Below are 14,359 nucleotides of genomic sequence, written 5' to 3' on the forward strand. Positions count from 1 at the left end.
CATCGACATTTGCTCCCTCACAAGAAAGTACACTCACTTAAGACAGATTAAGAAGCAGTGCTACATTAGGCATGACTTAGTTATTGTACTAGATGAGAGCAGTGAAAAACATACGATTCTACCTAATAACTCGGACAACTTTAGGTCGTTAACCAGGGTTAGCGAACCAGTTGCCTCAACCCACAGTAAGCAGTCCACTTGAGAAACCCCTGTCTAACTAATGAGAGACAAGCATTTGCTAGCATATCTGTTATTGTCTCCACAGTTTGTCTGACATCTTACTGAACTGTTCAACCCGACGCGTCGAACCTTGATCTCTATGGTCGTCAGTTACATGATAATGTCCACCAAGCTTTGCTCGCCTTGTCGGCAGGCATTTACCAATCCAAAAGCGCCTAAAACTTTACCAATTGACATTTGTTATTATCCGTTTCACGAGGGACCATGGAAAGTCTTCCAAGAGCAGTCGGATATATCACATAATGACACCGAGGCTGTCGCTGCATGTGACTTTTGTGCATTCGCAGTCGCCTATGCTGCTTCAGACAAAGCCCTTGGAGAATACTCAATCGGCTCCTTTGCTGACTTTGATACAACGTTGCCTCTTCACAAACAGGGCGAGCCTATGTTGGCTTTCTGGGAGCGCATCTCGTACCGATTTGAAGACTTGTTCTCCAAAGGTCTTGGGCTCCGAAGACAGCTAGTTGATAGCCTCAGCCAAATTGATATGCGGTTCTTCCAAGCTGAAGGTGAGTAACTATTTTCTCTTCATAGCATAACCCCGAGCTGATTAAATGCCAGATCCTCGCATGCAATGTCACAAACCGATCGACAAATCGTCAAAAAGCACATCCAGCGAGTTCAGTTTCAACTGTTTGTCAGCTTGGATCCAAAATTGTTCAGAGAATCATATGTCATGCCAAAAACTACACACGCGAAACATTCCGCTAAAGAATTGGCTCCCAGCTCGGCTTGTCAAGATTATCCTGAACGCCCAGAGCACACCAGAGACTGTACGAATCATAGAAACTGACAAAGTTGATTTCGAGTCTTCCCACATTCAGTATGCTACTTTGAGCTACTGCTGGGGCAAGAAGCCCCTCACAAAGCTTCTCAGATCTAATTTCGATACCATGACAACTAGTGGAATGTCAGTTCACGACCTTCCCTTGACATTTCGCGATGCCGTCACTGCCACAAATTGCCTTGGTCTAGAGTATATCTGGATAGACGCTCTCTGTATTATTCAACAAGATTTAGAAGACTGGGTATCACAGTCAACTACAATGGCAAAAGTCTACACATATTCCACAATCACTCTCGCAGCGGCAGCCTCGTCAAACTCACATGGAGGGCTATTTCGAGACCGAGACCCTACAGGTATAAACGGTACTCGAGTAAACATCGCATGGCCTTCTGTTGAACTCGATGGGGAGTTTTTAATCGTGCCTACCGATCCATGGCTTAAGGCTGTCGCTAAATCACCTCTCTTGAAACGCGCTTGGGTTTTCCAGGAACGTCTTTTATCACATGGAACTGTCTACTTTGCCCACGATATGCTATACTGGGAATGTGGTGAGCTCTATGCATCAGAACTCTATCCCGAAGGGGGGCCGTGGGATTTACAGTACAGATATAAAGAGATCAATGCTTCTAATAGGCTGCCCCCGGGTGTGCAGGCTGCAGGAGATTATCGGTTCAAACACATTTACACTGATATTCTTACGAAGAAATTGGGCCAGTACAGACCTGCAACAGATCAAGAGATGTTTCTCTACGTCTGGGCTTCTGTTGTGGCACAATACAGCGCTGGAAAACTCACAAATGAAACCGACAGACTTATCGCTATTGACGGTGTAGCAGAGCAGATGACGTGTATCGTTCCAAGAAAACATTATCTTAATGGTGTTTGGGGCCAAGAAAGCCTTCTGCATTTGTTACTTTGGCAAATAAGTTGGCCTGAAGATACACCACCAAGCATTAAAGTCGCACCGAGCTGGTCTTGGGCCTCTGTCAACGCACCAGTGGAGTTTTTCTTTTTATTTCGCGCCCAGACCGAACCTAAGTTAGTTGCGCAAGTTGTCAATACTGTCATACCGGAGGAGGCGAAGTCGAACACTCTGACAAACCCCCCCTTCACTTCCTTGGTCCTACGTGGTCCTTTGACAGAGGTACGATTTCGACAGGCTTCACGCAATTTTCTAGGGCCATTGCACTGGTGGTGGTGGCGCCAGGGTTCAATGTCGCAACGATGGACCACCATCAAGCCGATCAACTTCAAACCAATGCTTGTCTTTATGAGAAAGGGTCTGAAAGCAGACCACCCGTGTATCATTTTGTTGGATAGGGAACTGCCAAAGAACACGCGAGTATTCGCTCTGAAGATTGCAGAAGCAGATGTTAAATCGGATGGGGTGGTCACGGTACCGTCCGATTGCGGGCTGCTACTAATACCCTGTACAGATGAAGGACGAGGACGAGGAACATTTATCAGGGTTGGAATTTTTGAGATTGGAGTGAGTCGAATGCATAGGGACTGGCTTGATCATACGGCAATATTCAAATCCAGGACCAGATTGAGGGAAGGAATATGGAGCGACTTGGGGATAGACGAAGGATTCTACAGGAGCAAAGATCAAGATGGTATGTATACTGTTGAGGTTGTCTAAGAACAGACATGGCAGAACTATACTTGATATCCACTGAGCATTTATGCGTATCACATATTCATTCAATAGCTTTTTATTGATCTTTTATCTCTCAACTTATCCCGCAAGCGTCTCTCAATTTGGAAACAGTCACATCTTCCTTTGATCGCATGGACAACTGTATAGACTTAGACAATCTTCTTGAACACACGAAAGTTCATCACCTACAGTGACAATATTTTGGATGCCCTCTTCCCCAGCGTACCAAGTAAGATCTCTTCTGACTCGATTTTGGACACGCATTCGCTTGGCAGAATTTGCTGTCGGGCACCGGGTCCAGATTAAAACAGTATTTTTAGATATGGGGCACCGATATAAAGCCACATTCTTAGGGTCGGCAGAGTTGAGATGATGGCTCAGTGACTCCAGTGTGACGTCTCTATCGACACTCACGAATTGAAACAACTCCTCCCCGTGATCCACGGCCTACGATTATAGTTAGCGTGAAGGTATGTGTTGGAAACTAGTGTCGCACAAGTTGCAATAAATCACCTTCTTGTAGACTTTGAAGGGATGAACGGGTGCGATCTTCGAGATCGTAACACGGCACTGTCGCTGGCTGGTCTCTAGTTGATGGAATATTAATAGTCCTACGTTCTACGGACTGTGATGACATGTCGATGAATGTTTGTGAGAGTGTGAATGTGTTGTTCTATGGGTAAGATGAGACATGTAATACAGTCGGCACGTGACACGCTTCGGATCAACTGACCGCTTTTCCCATTTTGGCAATAAACTCGTTTGGACTTTCGATGTGTGTAGGGTATCAGAAAAGTCGGTCATTTCAGGTACATGAGACGAGAGATGAAATTCCCGAGTGGATTTATACTATTTATCGTATGATCTTAGGGTTCGTAATTTTACTCGTTCAACCTGATAGCCTATATTAATTACAGGTTATGGGTATATGTGAATGCAAAACTCTGGAGTTCTCACGAGTTGTGTCACTGTGACGAGACTGACTACTCAATCACGTCATTATTTTCAGCTTGCATTCAGTCAAATGTAATTTTATTTAAATTCAAGTTTAATCATATATCATTGATTCATTTCAAAATCCTCTTCCAATCAAACATACTCGAATATGTCTTGGATCTCCTCCACAGAAAGCTTCTTCTCAAGCGCAAGTTGCAGTTGGATTCTGGCCTTGGAAGGGTTCAAGTACCCAGCACCGATACCGAAAGGCCTCTCTCCAACGTAACCCCAAGCAGTACGACGGCTGACAACAACAGGAATGTTAGTCTCGTTCAAGACCTTCTTGATCTCATCAGCAGCTTCGTCAGGCCAGCCTCCAGCGCCAAGACCAGCGAGAACAATGCCCTGGGCGCCGCTATCGACAGCAGCTTGGAAAAGCTCGGGGTCCGCTTCTTGGTGGCCGTACAAAACGTCAACCTGAGGAAGAGCCTTCTTAGGTGAGCTAGCACTAATGTTGAAATAGTGGTGACCTAGTGGTCGACTAGCAGGGTACCAGAAGACGGGCTGAATGTTTTCAAAGGCACCAAGATAACCTTGATCTTCGGCAATGAAAGTCTGGACAGCATTGGCGTGGGATTTAACGGTGTAGCGTGCAGAAGCGATCTTGTCGTTGAGTACAATCATTGTACCGCGACCCTTGGCACTCTTGCTACCTGCCAATCGAACAGCAGACAGGAGGTTGATGGGACCATCAGCGCTGATGGCAGTGGCAGGACGCATGGATCCAACCATAACAACAGGCTTTTCACTTTGGACAGTGAGATCGAGGAAAAATGAAGACTCCTCGAGAGTGTCTGTGCCATGGGTGACGACAACACCTTGGATGTGAGGGTTGTCAAGATCAGTCTGGATGCGATGCGCCAAAGTGGTCAGGATAGTAGAGTTTACATCGCCGCTATCAACGTTGGCGATCTGCACACCCCTGACGTTGGAGACGTTGCAGAGTTGCGGGACAGCGTCGATCAACGCTTGGATACCCAATGCACCAGCCTGGTAACCCGTAGTCTGATCGGCAGAACCAGCAGAACCAGCGATGGTACCACCAGTCGCGAAGATGGTGATGTTGGGAAGACTAGCGTTGAAGCACTCAAAGTCACCAACAGCCCGGGGGATAAGCTGCGGTGTTTCTGGCTCCGGGATCGGGGATGCAAGGGCAGCTGAGCCTGCAAGGGTTGCGATAGCGAGTAGGGAGTGGAAAGAGGGCGACATGCTGGGCTAACACAAGAGGGCACAACACTTGGAGAGACTGGAGATAGAGGAGGGGGGAGGTAAAGAACGAGAAGAAAAAGACTGCTCCTCCTCTGCGATCGCAGACATGTTTTATACTGTCGATGTCTTGGCCAAGACAATAGCTGGATGCTTATCACCGATCCGAGGATATGCGTATAATCCACAGTGTTACCACATCGTTATCCAGCAGAGGTCCAGGACCATGGTACAAACCAACACAGCCTGCAAGCCAAGACATATGAACAAGGTTGATTTAGAGTAATGCACCGCCAAATCGGAAGCGTAGCGTGGATAGTAAGCTCGGGTCACACACTAATTACGTACCGTGAGACCTTGTCAAGCATGCTGATCGCACAAGGATACGGAATGGTTCGAGCAGGTTTCTATTGTTTCCTTGACTCATGCTTGCATTGCATGAGAGGCTGAATTCAATTAGCCTCACCGAAAGTTTGCGAGTGGTCTGTTGCTCCAAATTGAAGCTGTCATTGTCAGAATCTGGAGTCGCCCGTTTAGTACTAGCTCTCCTTTATTCTTGAAGCGGGGTACAGATTGTCAATATGAAGAATGCTACGAGCCAAGCAAAAGCCAAGTCTTACCAGCCTCCTCACTGGAAAAAAACCTAGTCTTGACTCGTTGGGTTCTGTTCTGTGGAGGACTTCCACTCTCTGTTTCCATTATCTTTTCGTTACCTCATCCGAAGGAAACGGGTTCCTTATCTGGCCAATGCTCAACTCCACTTCTTTTTTCAGTCCCACGCGTGTGCGCGATTATCGCAATCTTGGATAACCAACAGCATCTGCTATCTCTCCTATCTCTTACTTGTCTGTCTAGTCTATCCCGTCCACACCCGTACATTCTCGATGTGATGGCCGACGATATTCCGAATCCACCCGCCAAGAGGTCGCAGGTACCGAGGGCTTGTCAACGCTGCAAAACCCTACGCAGAGGCTGCAACGAATATCGCCCCTGCAGGAGATGTGTGGATGCAGGTCTTGCAGATCGATGTATTGGACAGTCTGGTTCTCCCACCATTCTCCAGCCTATCCACGCGTACCCGTATCCTTACCAATCATTCCCAAACACACACAATGGTCCTGCGAATGCCCTCTCCAAACTGACTGACCTCGTTCCCAGTCAGGTACTGGACCACTGCGTTGAGCGCTTCTTTGCAAGATTGTACCCTACTATACCCATTCTTACGCGCGACTATGTTGGCCAACTCCGATCGACCTCTCCATCTTCACTGGAGGAGAGATTGGAAGCATACACTGTTCTTGTGGCAATGTGTGCTCAGGTCTTACTCCAGTCTGAAGAACCAGAGAATCTTCTATCGCAGGGTCTCATCGCCCAAAATAACGCGACATATGGATCCATGATTGTTGACCAGACTGTTGCTCTTCATCAATCAACTCCAAGAACTATGAGACCGCGCTTGAATCAATGCCTCGTGGCCTTTTTCCTGTACGCGTGTCAGGCGAGGTTGTCGCATCATAGCCAGACATTCTTATTTCTGCGCGAGGCAACGACTCTGTTCTGTTTACTGAGACTCGATGACATGGATCACACTTCTAAAGCGCTGGCACATCGTCTATTCTGGGTGCTCGTGATATCTGAACGATCCCACGCCATCCGATATCGTCGTCCAATTACGTTACAGATAACGGATGAAGCGCCCGAGATTGACGTGAATGATCCTTCATTAGCCGGATTTTGGAGTCTCTCGGCCCTCTTCAGACCAATTGACACATCCTTTGTTGCCCTTCTCAACCAGGAGCGTTTCGCAATCACGCCGCCACTTTCGTCACTCGATTTTGTTGAGACTGCTGTCAATACAGCAATCAAGCCAGACGCACTACTCCATGAGACACAAAAAGCAAACTTGAGGATAACACAGCTCTGGCTACGTATGACCGTATGGAAGCTACGTCTTCGACTCGGCCATCTTAGCGAAAACGCGCAGCAGTACAGTCTCACATATCAATATCCTCTAGTAATTGCCAAAGACTTGACCCTCTCAACGAGAGATCTCTCCATCGACAGTATTAGTATACACGGCATAGGCGTCACAGAGAAGTTGTATGATATCGTCTCAGCAGTAGTAGACGTTCTTGCTCGCGTACCTGTTGCGCCTTCAAGTCCACAAGGTTTGGCAATGGGGACAGCACCTGAAGATGACTTGTTGTATATTCGGAACCTCATCACTAAGCTACCAGGTGGTACAAGCACGTATGATCCTCTTCTGGAAAAGCACATTCAACAGGCGCTGCCCAGCCCTGAATCAACTGTGCCTGAGAATAGTCCCCCGTTACCAAGAGTAAATCTACAATAATATTACATCAGATATACTGTCAAATATGTACACACTCGTCACATGCTCCTCTAAATGACTACGTTCAATCATCTACTGAATCTCCTTCTCAGATGTCGGCTTCTTGTCAGAAATAACCGAATGGGAATATGGATCAACTTCTGTCTGGGCAAATTTCCTCGCCGACACGCGTTTCTCGAACAACACATCCAACTCTGCATATGTCCTATTTCTGGGTTCAGGGAGCCTGAAATATACCCAGATGGCGGAAAGTAAACAGGTTCCAGCCCAGAAATAAGCCGTGCGGGCGCCCCAATTCCACGCACTCGACGACAACTGGTAGTTGGTCATGACGTTGACAAATATGTTACTAGCGTTGTAAGCAGCGCGAGCCATAACAATTGTCTTTGCCTTGAGACGGGTTGAGGACAGCTCGGAGATCAATGAATATGTGACCGGTCCAACGGTGAAGTCATATACAAATGTGAAGACGATGAGCATTGCGCCGATGGCCCAAACTGAACCGTTGTTGTTGGCAAAGGACAGCGACCCAACAATGATGAGAATGACAAGTTGGGTGCATAGACCAGTAAAGTGAATCGTCCTTCGACCAACCCTGGCCATCAAGAACCAAGACCCAAATGTGCCGACCATGCCAAGTGCGTACTGTGCCATGGAGAGTGAGAACGAGTTGCTAGCATCCATGCCGGCTTGAGTCAAGAAATATGAGAAATATCCCATGAGATTTTGACCGCCAAGAGTCTGGACGAGCCAGATACCAATCACGATCTCTGTGCGTCGGAGATCAACGCCTTTGAAGCAGTCTCTGTAGCTGGTGCCCTCCTTCAAGTTCTTTTCCATCTCGTTTGTGTGCTCAATCATGGCAATGGTTTCATCGGCGTTGAAATTGGGTTGTTGAGGAGATGTGAGTCGGAGAAGAGACTTCTTTGCAGCGGAACGATTGCCTTTGCGGACATGCCACCATGGGGACCTTGAACGCCGTCAGTTGGGGTTGAACGAAGACTGGATGATCTGATGACTTACTCGGGAGCAAAAATGACACCTGCAAGGATTGGAACAGGCCATACCCATTGTACTCCAAACGGGATGCGATAGGCCCACTCATCCCCTCGTCCGACAGAGCCCTTGTTAACGGCAGCAGCAAAGAACTGCCCAATGACCCAACACATATTGATGAATGTCGTCAGGTACGGTCGGAGCACGACGGGTGCTACTTCAGACGCATACGCGGGTGTCACGCTCTGGAACGCGCCCCATGGAATACCTGTCTCATCAGCAAATGTGTACTTGTAGTCAACGGATAGATACGTACCACAGAGAACCTCTCCCAGAACAAGAATCTTGATGTTTGGGGCAAAGAATAAAACAAAGACAAATGCAATCATCAGAACAAGTGCTCCAACAGTAGTCATCTTGTATCCGTATCGGTCAGATGCCCATCCCGCAAGGATCAGACCAATGATCTCTCCAGCACGGGCACCGTTTGACAATCCAGATTGCCAAGCAGCTGAAACAGCGAACTTCTCTTTTTTGGCATCATACGTGCCAAACTTCTCGTTGAATACAGGGGAAGCGTACAGATTACCTAGCAAAGCAAGGTCGTAGCCCTCCATGATAAGAGTGGTAGACAACAGAACGGACCAGCCAATGGCTTTTGGGTAAGTTTTTACAGCTTCCCATAGAGTCATGTAGTGTTCAGCTTCAGCAGCGACCTTGGCTTCCGAGGCAAGTGTTTCGGGGGTGACAGCCTCATCATGCTGCGCGTTGGGTTGTTTTTCTGGAAAGGGTTTGGGGGACGCCATTGCGAATGGGCGAAAGAACAAAGTAGAAAATCTTTACTGCTAAAATCCAATGCAAAAAGAAACGAGAGAGAACCCGGTCTTTATATACTTGAACAACCGATGCTGTCTGTCAGAGTTTGAGGGTAAACGGGCTCCGCGCATATCCCCCAGAAAGAGAGCAAGGGCCGCTGGTCACTCGGTAAAGCCCGTGGGGAAAAGGAACAAAAACCTGGGGATGACAGACTGTGCAGTGTGGGGATAAGATCTAAGGAGAACAAGATTGGACACTCAAGTTGAGCTGGTTCCTAATGACAGGAGACTCCGCTAGTGGCACGGAGACTCCATCAATAGTTCAGCACAATTATTGGACAGTGTTGGAAAGAACGCTAAAAGCGGAATGACTCCGACGCTTTCATTGCTGAGACGGAGTCTCCGCCTCTAAGAACCAGCCACAATTTCAGACCAAGACACTGAACATGGCGTGAAGGCGTCGCATGACAATACAAACAGCCTCGGCCGATCTTTACCTAAAATCACAACCCGGCGGACAGTCCGATGTATGCGGCTCTAATCTGACTTATCTCCACATTCTCTTGCATCGGGTTTCATGAGATTGATAAACCGCTCGTTTCCCCTCGTCCATTTTCTCATCTTCACCTCTCTTTGTCGCATTTATCAACACTCCTTTCTTGTCATCTCTCTTGATTGACTAGACTATCATAATTTTCAACACCATGGGTTCCATATCTTGGGATGAACATCATCAATATGCTGGTACTCATCCCTGGTGGAAAGCCGCGTCTTTTTATCAAGTCTACCCAGCCAGCTTCAAAGACTCCAACAGCGACGGTTGGGGGGACCTGCCTGGTCTCATCTCCAAACTGGACTATTTGAGCGATTTGGGTATTGACGTCGTCTGGGTCTCTCCCATTTTCGAAAGTCCCCAAAAGGACATGGGATATGACGTGTCAGATTATCAGAAGATTTACGAACCATACGGAAGTGTTGAAGATGTCGACACTCTTATTGACCAATGTCATGCAAGAGGGCTCAAGATTATACTCGACCTTGTCGTGAATCACACGTCTGTTGAACACGAGTGGTTCAAAGAGTCAAGATCCTCAAAGGATAACCCGAAAAGAGACTGGTACATCTGGCAACCTGCACGCTATGATACAAATGGTGTGCGCCAGCCTCCCACAAATTGGAGGGGGTACTTTGCATGCTCTACGTGGACATGGGATGAGCATACACAAGAATATTATCTTCATCTGTACGCCCCAGACCAACCGGATCTGAACTGGGACAACGAAGAGTGCCGTGAAGCGATTTATGACAACACAATGCGTTTCTGGCTTGATCGAGGCGTTGACGGGTTTCGAATCGACACAGTCAACAAGTATTCTAAGAGGAAGGATTTCGTCGATGCCGCTGTAACGGATCCATCTTCGCCCCATCAACCGGCACCTGAGATGTGGTGTAACGGACCAAGGATTCATGAATTCATCCATGAAATGAACGAGAAGGTACTCAGACCGTACAATGCTGTGTCTGTGGGCGAGCTTTCCAATACACCTCATCCATCGCAGGTCATACCTTATGTATCTGCGGCAGCGAAAGAATTGGACATGGTGTTCGAATTCTCTATGATCAGACTCGGCAACGGTAACGGCTTTGGAGACAAGTACATCTATCAAGATTTCCCGTTGTCGAAGCTAAAGTCGTTTGTGGAAAGGTGGCAGAGGTTCATCGAGGGAACAGACGCCTGGACAACAGTATTCTGCGAGAACCACGACAATGGTAGAGCAGTCGATCGTTTCGGCGATACTTCATCATCGGAATGGTGGCTAAAATCTGCAAAGACCATAGCGATGTGGCAAGCGACTCTCACAGGTACATTGTTTCTCTACCAAGGCCAAGAGATAGGCATGACCAACATGCCGCGCTCCTGGGGAATTGAAGAGTACAAGGACATTGAAAGCAGTAACTTTTTTGCCGAGGCTGTGGAATCTGGTAATGAGAAGAGAGTCAAGGACACGATGCACGGACTCCAAATCATGGCGCGCGATCATTCGCGGATTCCATTCCAGTGGGATGATTCCCCAAATGCAGGGTTTACGAACGCACAGGCCAAACCGTGGATGAAGGTCCATGATGAGTACCGCGACATTAACGTTGCCAGACAACTGAAGGATCCCGATTCTATCTTGAGCTTTTATAAAGAGGTGCTTCGATTGCGCAAACGGTACCAAGATCTTTTTGTCTTTGGCTCATTTAAACTCGTGGATCCGGACGATGAGTTTCTATTCGTTTATCTCAAAGAAAGCGTTCTTCCAATCAAGGGTAGCCAGGGACAGAAGAGAAAAGTCTTGGTTGTGCTTAATATGAGTCAAGAAGAACGTCCCTGCCCCGATGCCTACACTTATCTCAAGTGTTCAGCAAATGAAGCCAAGGTGCTTTTAAGCACAACGGACAGATTCACAGACATTCAGAAGACGACACTGGCTGGCTGGGAAGGCAGACTCTACGTAAACTTTAATATAGAATGAGGGATGGAGTCAGTATTAGGCTTTATTATCACGTACAGCAACAAATATATCCTGATGTGCATTTAATTACTACAATGCCCATTTCCCTTGATCATCTGCAAGCTCACAAAGACCGAGGTTTTTCCAGCTAAATTCTGTAAGATGATCCCCCCGCATCTCCAAATATCGTTTCTTTCAAATTTAGTTGTACTGTTACATACCACTGAAGACACTGCTGACACTTAATCTCATACATTTATCGATCCCCGCCATCATGTCGCCCTTTATATCGCTTGACGAACTACCTCAGGGCTCCTCTGTTACATTTTACGACTCCTCATTCTTCAAGCGGGGTTCCGAAACAATTACACTCCCGACTCCTTCTGAAGTATTAGCTCGGCCTAATTTTATTCAGCACCCACGAGCTGAGAACATGAAACTGCGCATACCAGCCGTGTTTCAGGAACTTGGGCTTGCCGTCAAACATAGTGATAGCACCAATACGATCATTTCAGAAGGACAGTGCCTTTGGGCCGTTCGTCGTTTTTTACCTAAAGTCCCTGTTCCAGAGGTTTATGGCTGGACACAGGAAAATGGCATTGCATTCCTTTACATGGAGTATATCGACGGGGCCACCTTAAAGGACCGTTGGGACAGTTTGACTGTCACAGAGAAGGAGGGTGTCTGTCAAGAGCTCAAAACAAATATCACAGAAATATCTCGTCTACGCCAAGCACCTGACGACGAGTTCATTGGTAAGAACCCTGCTTATGCTCAAGGATTTCATCAGAGTTAACTTTCGCTTAGGTAACATTAGCCGAAGGCCACTGAGCGATATGGTATTCACTGGTACAAATTTCCCACCTGTTGGTCCTTTCTCTTCGGCAACTGAACTTCACGATTGCATGTCCAACATGTTCAAGTGGCCAGCCAAGGTGAGACAACCAGATATTGATCTTGCCGATGTCTTGGATCCATATCGAGATATGTTACCGGATGATTGCGCTATACATTTTACCCACGCCGATCTTAACCCTGTCAATATCATGGTGTCTAAAGATTCGCCTTGCCGTGTCATAGCCATTATTGACTGGGAACAGTCCGGTTGGTACCCAGCCTACTGGGATTTTTTTAAGGTTGAGATGACCACAAAACCCGGTTCAGAATGGCAGACTGAATATTTGCCCAAGCTGTTGAAGGAGCCAGATCCGGATTGTTGCGAAGCATTTTACTCTTATGTTAACTCATACGCACCTTGATGGAATAAATTCAGAGGTTATATTATTGCAATATACTTCGGTGGTGGGTAACCAAGCCTCACGGCATCAGAACAATTAACCGCTGGAAGCATAAGAGATAAAATTATTAGGATATCTTATGGCTCTTAGACTAAACTTCTTAGACTAATTACTTTTATACCCTAAGACCTAAGAGGCTAACTTTTCTGCTACCTACTAGCCAGCTCTTGCACTTTGACCACGAACCATTCCCATACATTACTCGTTTAAACAGAATGCTCTCATTAGTATCCAAAGTGGATCGGTGTGGTACTAGTCGCTTAGCCGCAATGAACAGCGCTTCAAGGGTTAAGTTGACAAGGAACTAAGCTCCATAAGGAAATCTAGAAGATATCACCAACAACAGTTGACTGTCACCAACAACCTAACCTGCCTTGAGGAGTAATACGGGAAATCAACAAGGATAAGGCTTGTTTTAAGAAGCAATAATGTTCCACGAAGCGCCCACTAGTCTCAACTGTCTGTCGTTCTAACAAAGAAAAGAGTCCTACTGTTAAACGTGCAACTATAAGAATGCTAGCTAAACGACTCTATTCCATCTGACCACTCCATCTCTCAAGCCCATCACATCTTGTCTTCTTGATTTTGTATTCCTTCTTTGAAATTCGACTCGTTCTTTTCTCTTAATGCCGAATTGTCATTGCGACTAGACATTCTTACAGGCCCAGATTGTCTCCGTCTTCAACCCTCTCGCATCTCATCCAGTTCCTACCTTCAAATCCTCTACAATGCTCTTGGACGTTTGCTTCGTGGTGTATAATCAGTCCACCAGTAGAAAACGTGTGCCTGGACACTGGAGCATCTTCATGGGGAGGTCTGATTTGTCGAAAGGAACTGTTTTCCAGGCAGTCGGTTCTGGCTTCCACGGTTACCAGCCTGAAATTAAACGTAATTACGATTTAAAGAACACATTCCGGAAATACACAACCTTCAGCTTGGGTCAAATCGATGACTCGCATCTTAGTCACCTTGAGCAGTTGACTATGTCTCTCCCAGGGGCTGGAACTGCTCCCAATCCTCTTGACCCCTTCTCAGTAAGCAGTGTCTCTCCAAATGAGGTTCCCTATTCTGACTCAAATTCAAGGGCGAGAACTGCCAAGGCTGGGCAAAGACTTTCATCCAGATCGTTGTTGACCAAGGCCTCCTTCCTTCTACGGCGGTTGATACTTTAGCTAATGCTCCTATTGAGTAAAATAAACTAAATTTCTATGAATAATAAGGCAGACTGTGTCAGTGAGATTTTATCGAGAAGATATATTGTATAAAAGTTAGTCCGCATTATTGTCTGCCTGAACGATGAACCATCTTCATCAAACATCACGCCTACGACACACTCTCACTAACAAGCGGGAGTCTAGTGCTCCATGACACAGTATCCAACTACATAATTGACGAGGAAACGGCCCCAATCTTTAACAGCCAATAAAGATTTTTCCCTCTATAGCCTACACATAAGCATATTGTCTTACTCTTTACTAAGCCTATTGGTACTGTTGTGTAACGTAAAACC

At 46.7% G+C, this 14,359-nt stretch overlaps 7 protein-coding genes across 7 annotated transcripts; 5 read left to right on the forward strand and 2 right to left on the reverse strand.

The window, feature by feature from the left end:
* Window positions 1-340: 340 nt before the first annotated feature.
* On the forward strand, window positions 341-3,278 carry FGSG_10658 (uncharacterized protein; the record flags this gene model as incomplete). The annotated part of the gene is made up of 5 exons (XM_011321364.1): window positions 341-749; window positions 802-2,423; window positions 2,464-2,516; window positions 2,570-2,643; window positions 3,211-3,278. The coding sequence occupies 5 exons, from the start codon at window positions 341-343 to the stop codon at window positions 3,276-3,278; spliced, it is 2,226 nt and encodes a 741-aa protein (XP_011319666.1).
* A 498-nt stretch (window positions 3,279-3,776) lies between these two features.
* Window positions 3,777-4,892, reverse strand: FGSG_10659 (uncharacterized protein; the record flags this gene model as incomplete). Its single annotated transcript, XM_011321365.1, has 1 exon — window positions 3,777-4,892. The coding sequence occupies one exon, from the start codon at window positions 4,890-4,892 to the stop codon at window positions 3,777-3,779; it is 1,116 nt and encodes a 371-aa protein (XP_011319667.1).
* An 886-nt stretch (window positions 4,893-5,778) lies between these two features.
* On the forward strand, window positions 5,779-7,242 carry FGSG_10660 (uncharacterized protein; the record flags this gene model as incomplete). The annotated part of the gene is made up of 1 exon (XM_011321366.1): window positions 5,779-7,242. The coding sequence occupies one exon, from the start codon at window positions 5,779-5,781 to the stop codon at window positions 7,240-7,242; it is 1,464 nt and encodes a 487-aa protein (XP_011319668.1).
* A 72-nt stretch (window positions 7,243-7,314) lies between these two features.
* Window positions 7,315-9,044, reverse strand: FGSG_10661 (uncharacterized protein; the record flags this gene model as incomplete). Its single annotated transcript, XM_011321367.1, has 2 exons — window positions 7,315-8,212; window positions 8,266-9,044. 2 exons carry the CDS (start codon window positions 9,042-9,044, stop codon window positions 7,315-7,317), a joined length of 1,677 nt encoding a protein of 558 aa, XP_011319669.1.
* Window positions 9,045-9,757: 713 nt separating this feature from the next.
* Window positions 9,758-11,572, forward strand: FGSG_13805 (alpha-glucosidase; the record flags this gene model as incomplete). The annotated part of the gene is made up of 1 exon (XM_011321368.1): window positions 9,758-11,572. One exon carries the CDS (start codon window positions 9,758-9,760, stop codon window positions 11,570-11,572), a length of 1,815 nt encoding a protein of 604 aa, XP_011319670.1.
* A 253-nt stretch (window positions 11,573-11,825) lies between these two features.
* FGSG_13806 (uncharacterized protein) lies at window positions 11,826-12,810 on the forward strand (the record flags this gene model as incomplete). The annotated part of the gene is made up of 2 exons (XM_011321369.1): window positions 11,826-12,306; window positions 12,359-12,810. The coding sequence occupies 2 exons, from the start codon at window positions 11,826-11,828 to the stop codon at window positions 12,808-12,810; spliced, it is 933 nt and encodes a 310-aa protein (XP_011319671.1).
* A 767-nt stretch (window positions 12,811-13,577) lies between these two features.
* On the forward strand, window positions 13,578-14,041 carry FGSG_10663 (uncharacterized protein; the record flags this gene model as incomplete). The annotated part of the gene is made up of 2 exons (XM_011321370.1): window positions 13,578-13,883; window positions 13,934-14,041. The coding sequence occupies 2 exons, from the start codon at window positions 13,578-13,580 to the stop codon at window positions 14,039-14,041; spliced, it is 414 nt and encodes a 137-aa protein (XP_011319672.1).
* Window positions 14,042-14,359: the final 318 nt, after the last annotated feature.

The sequence above is a fragment of the Fusarium graminearum genome, chromosome 1 (genome assembly GCF_000240135.3).
Source record: "Fusarium graminearum PH-1 chromosome 1, whole genome shotgun sequence".
In the NCBI taxonomy this organism is placed as follows: Eukaryota; Fungi; Ascomycota; class Sordariomycetes; order Hypocreales; family Nectriaceae; genus Fusarium; species Fusarium graminearum.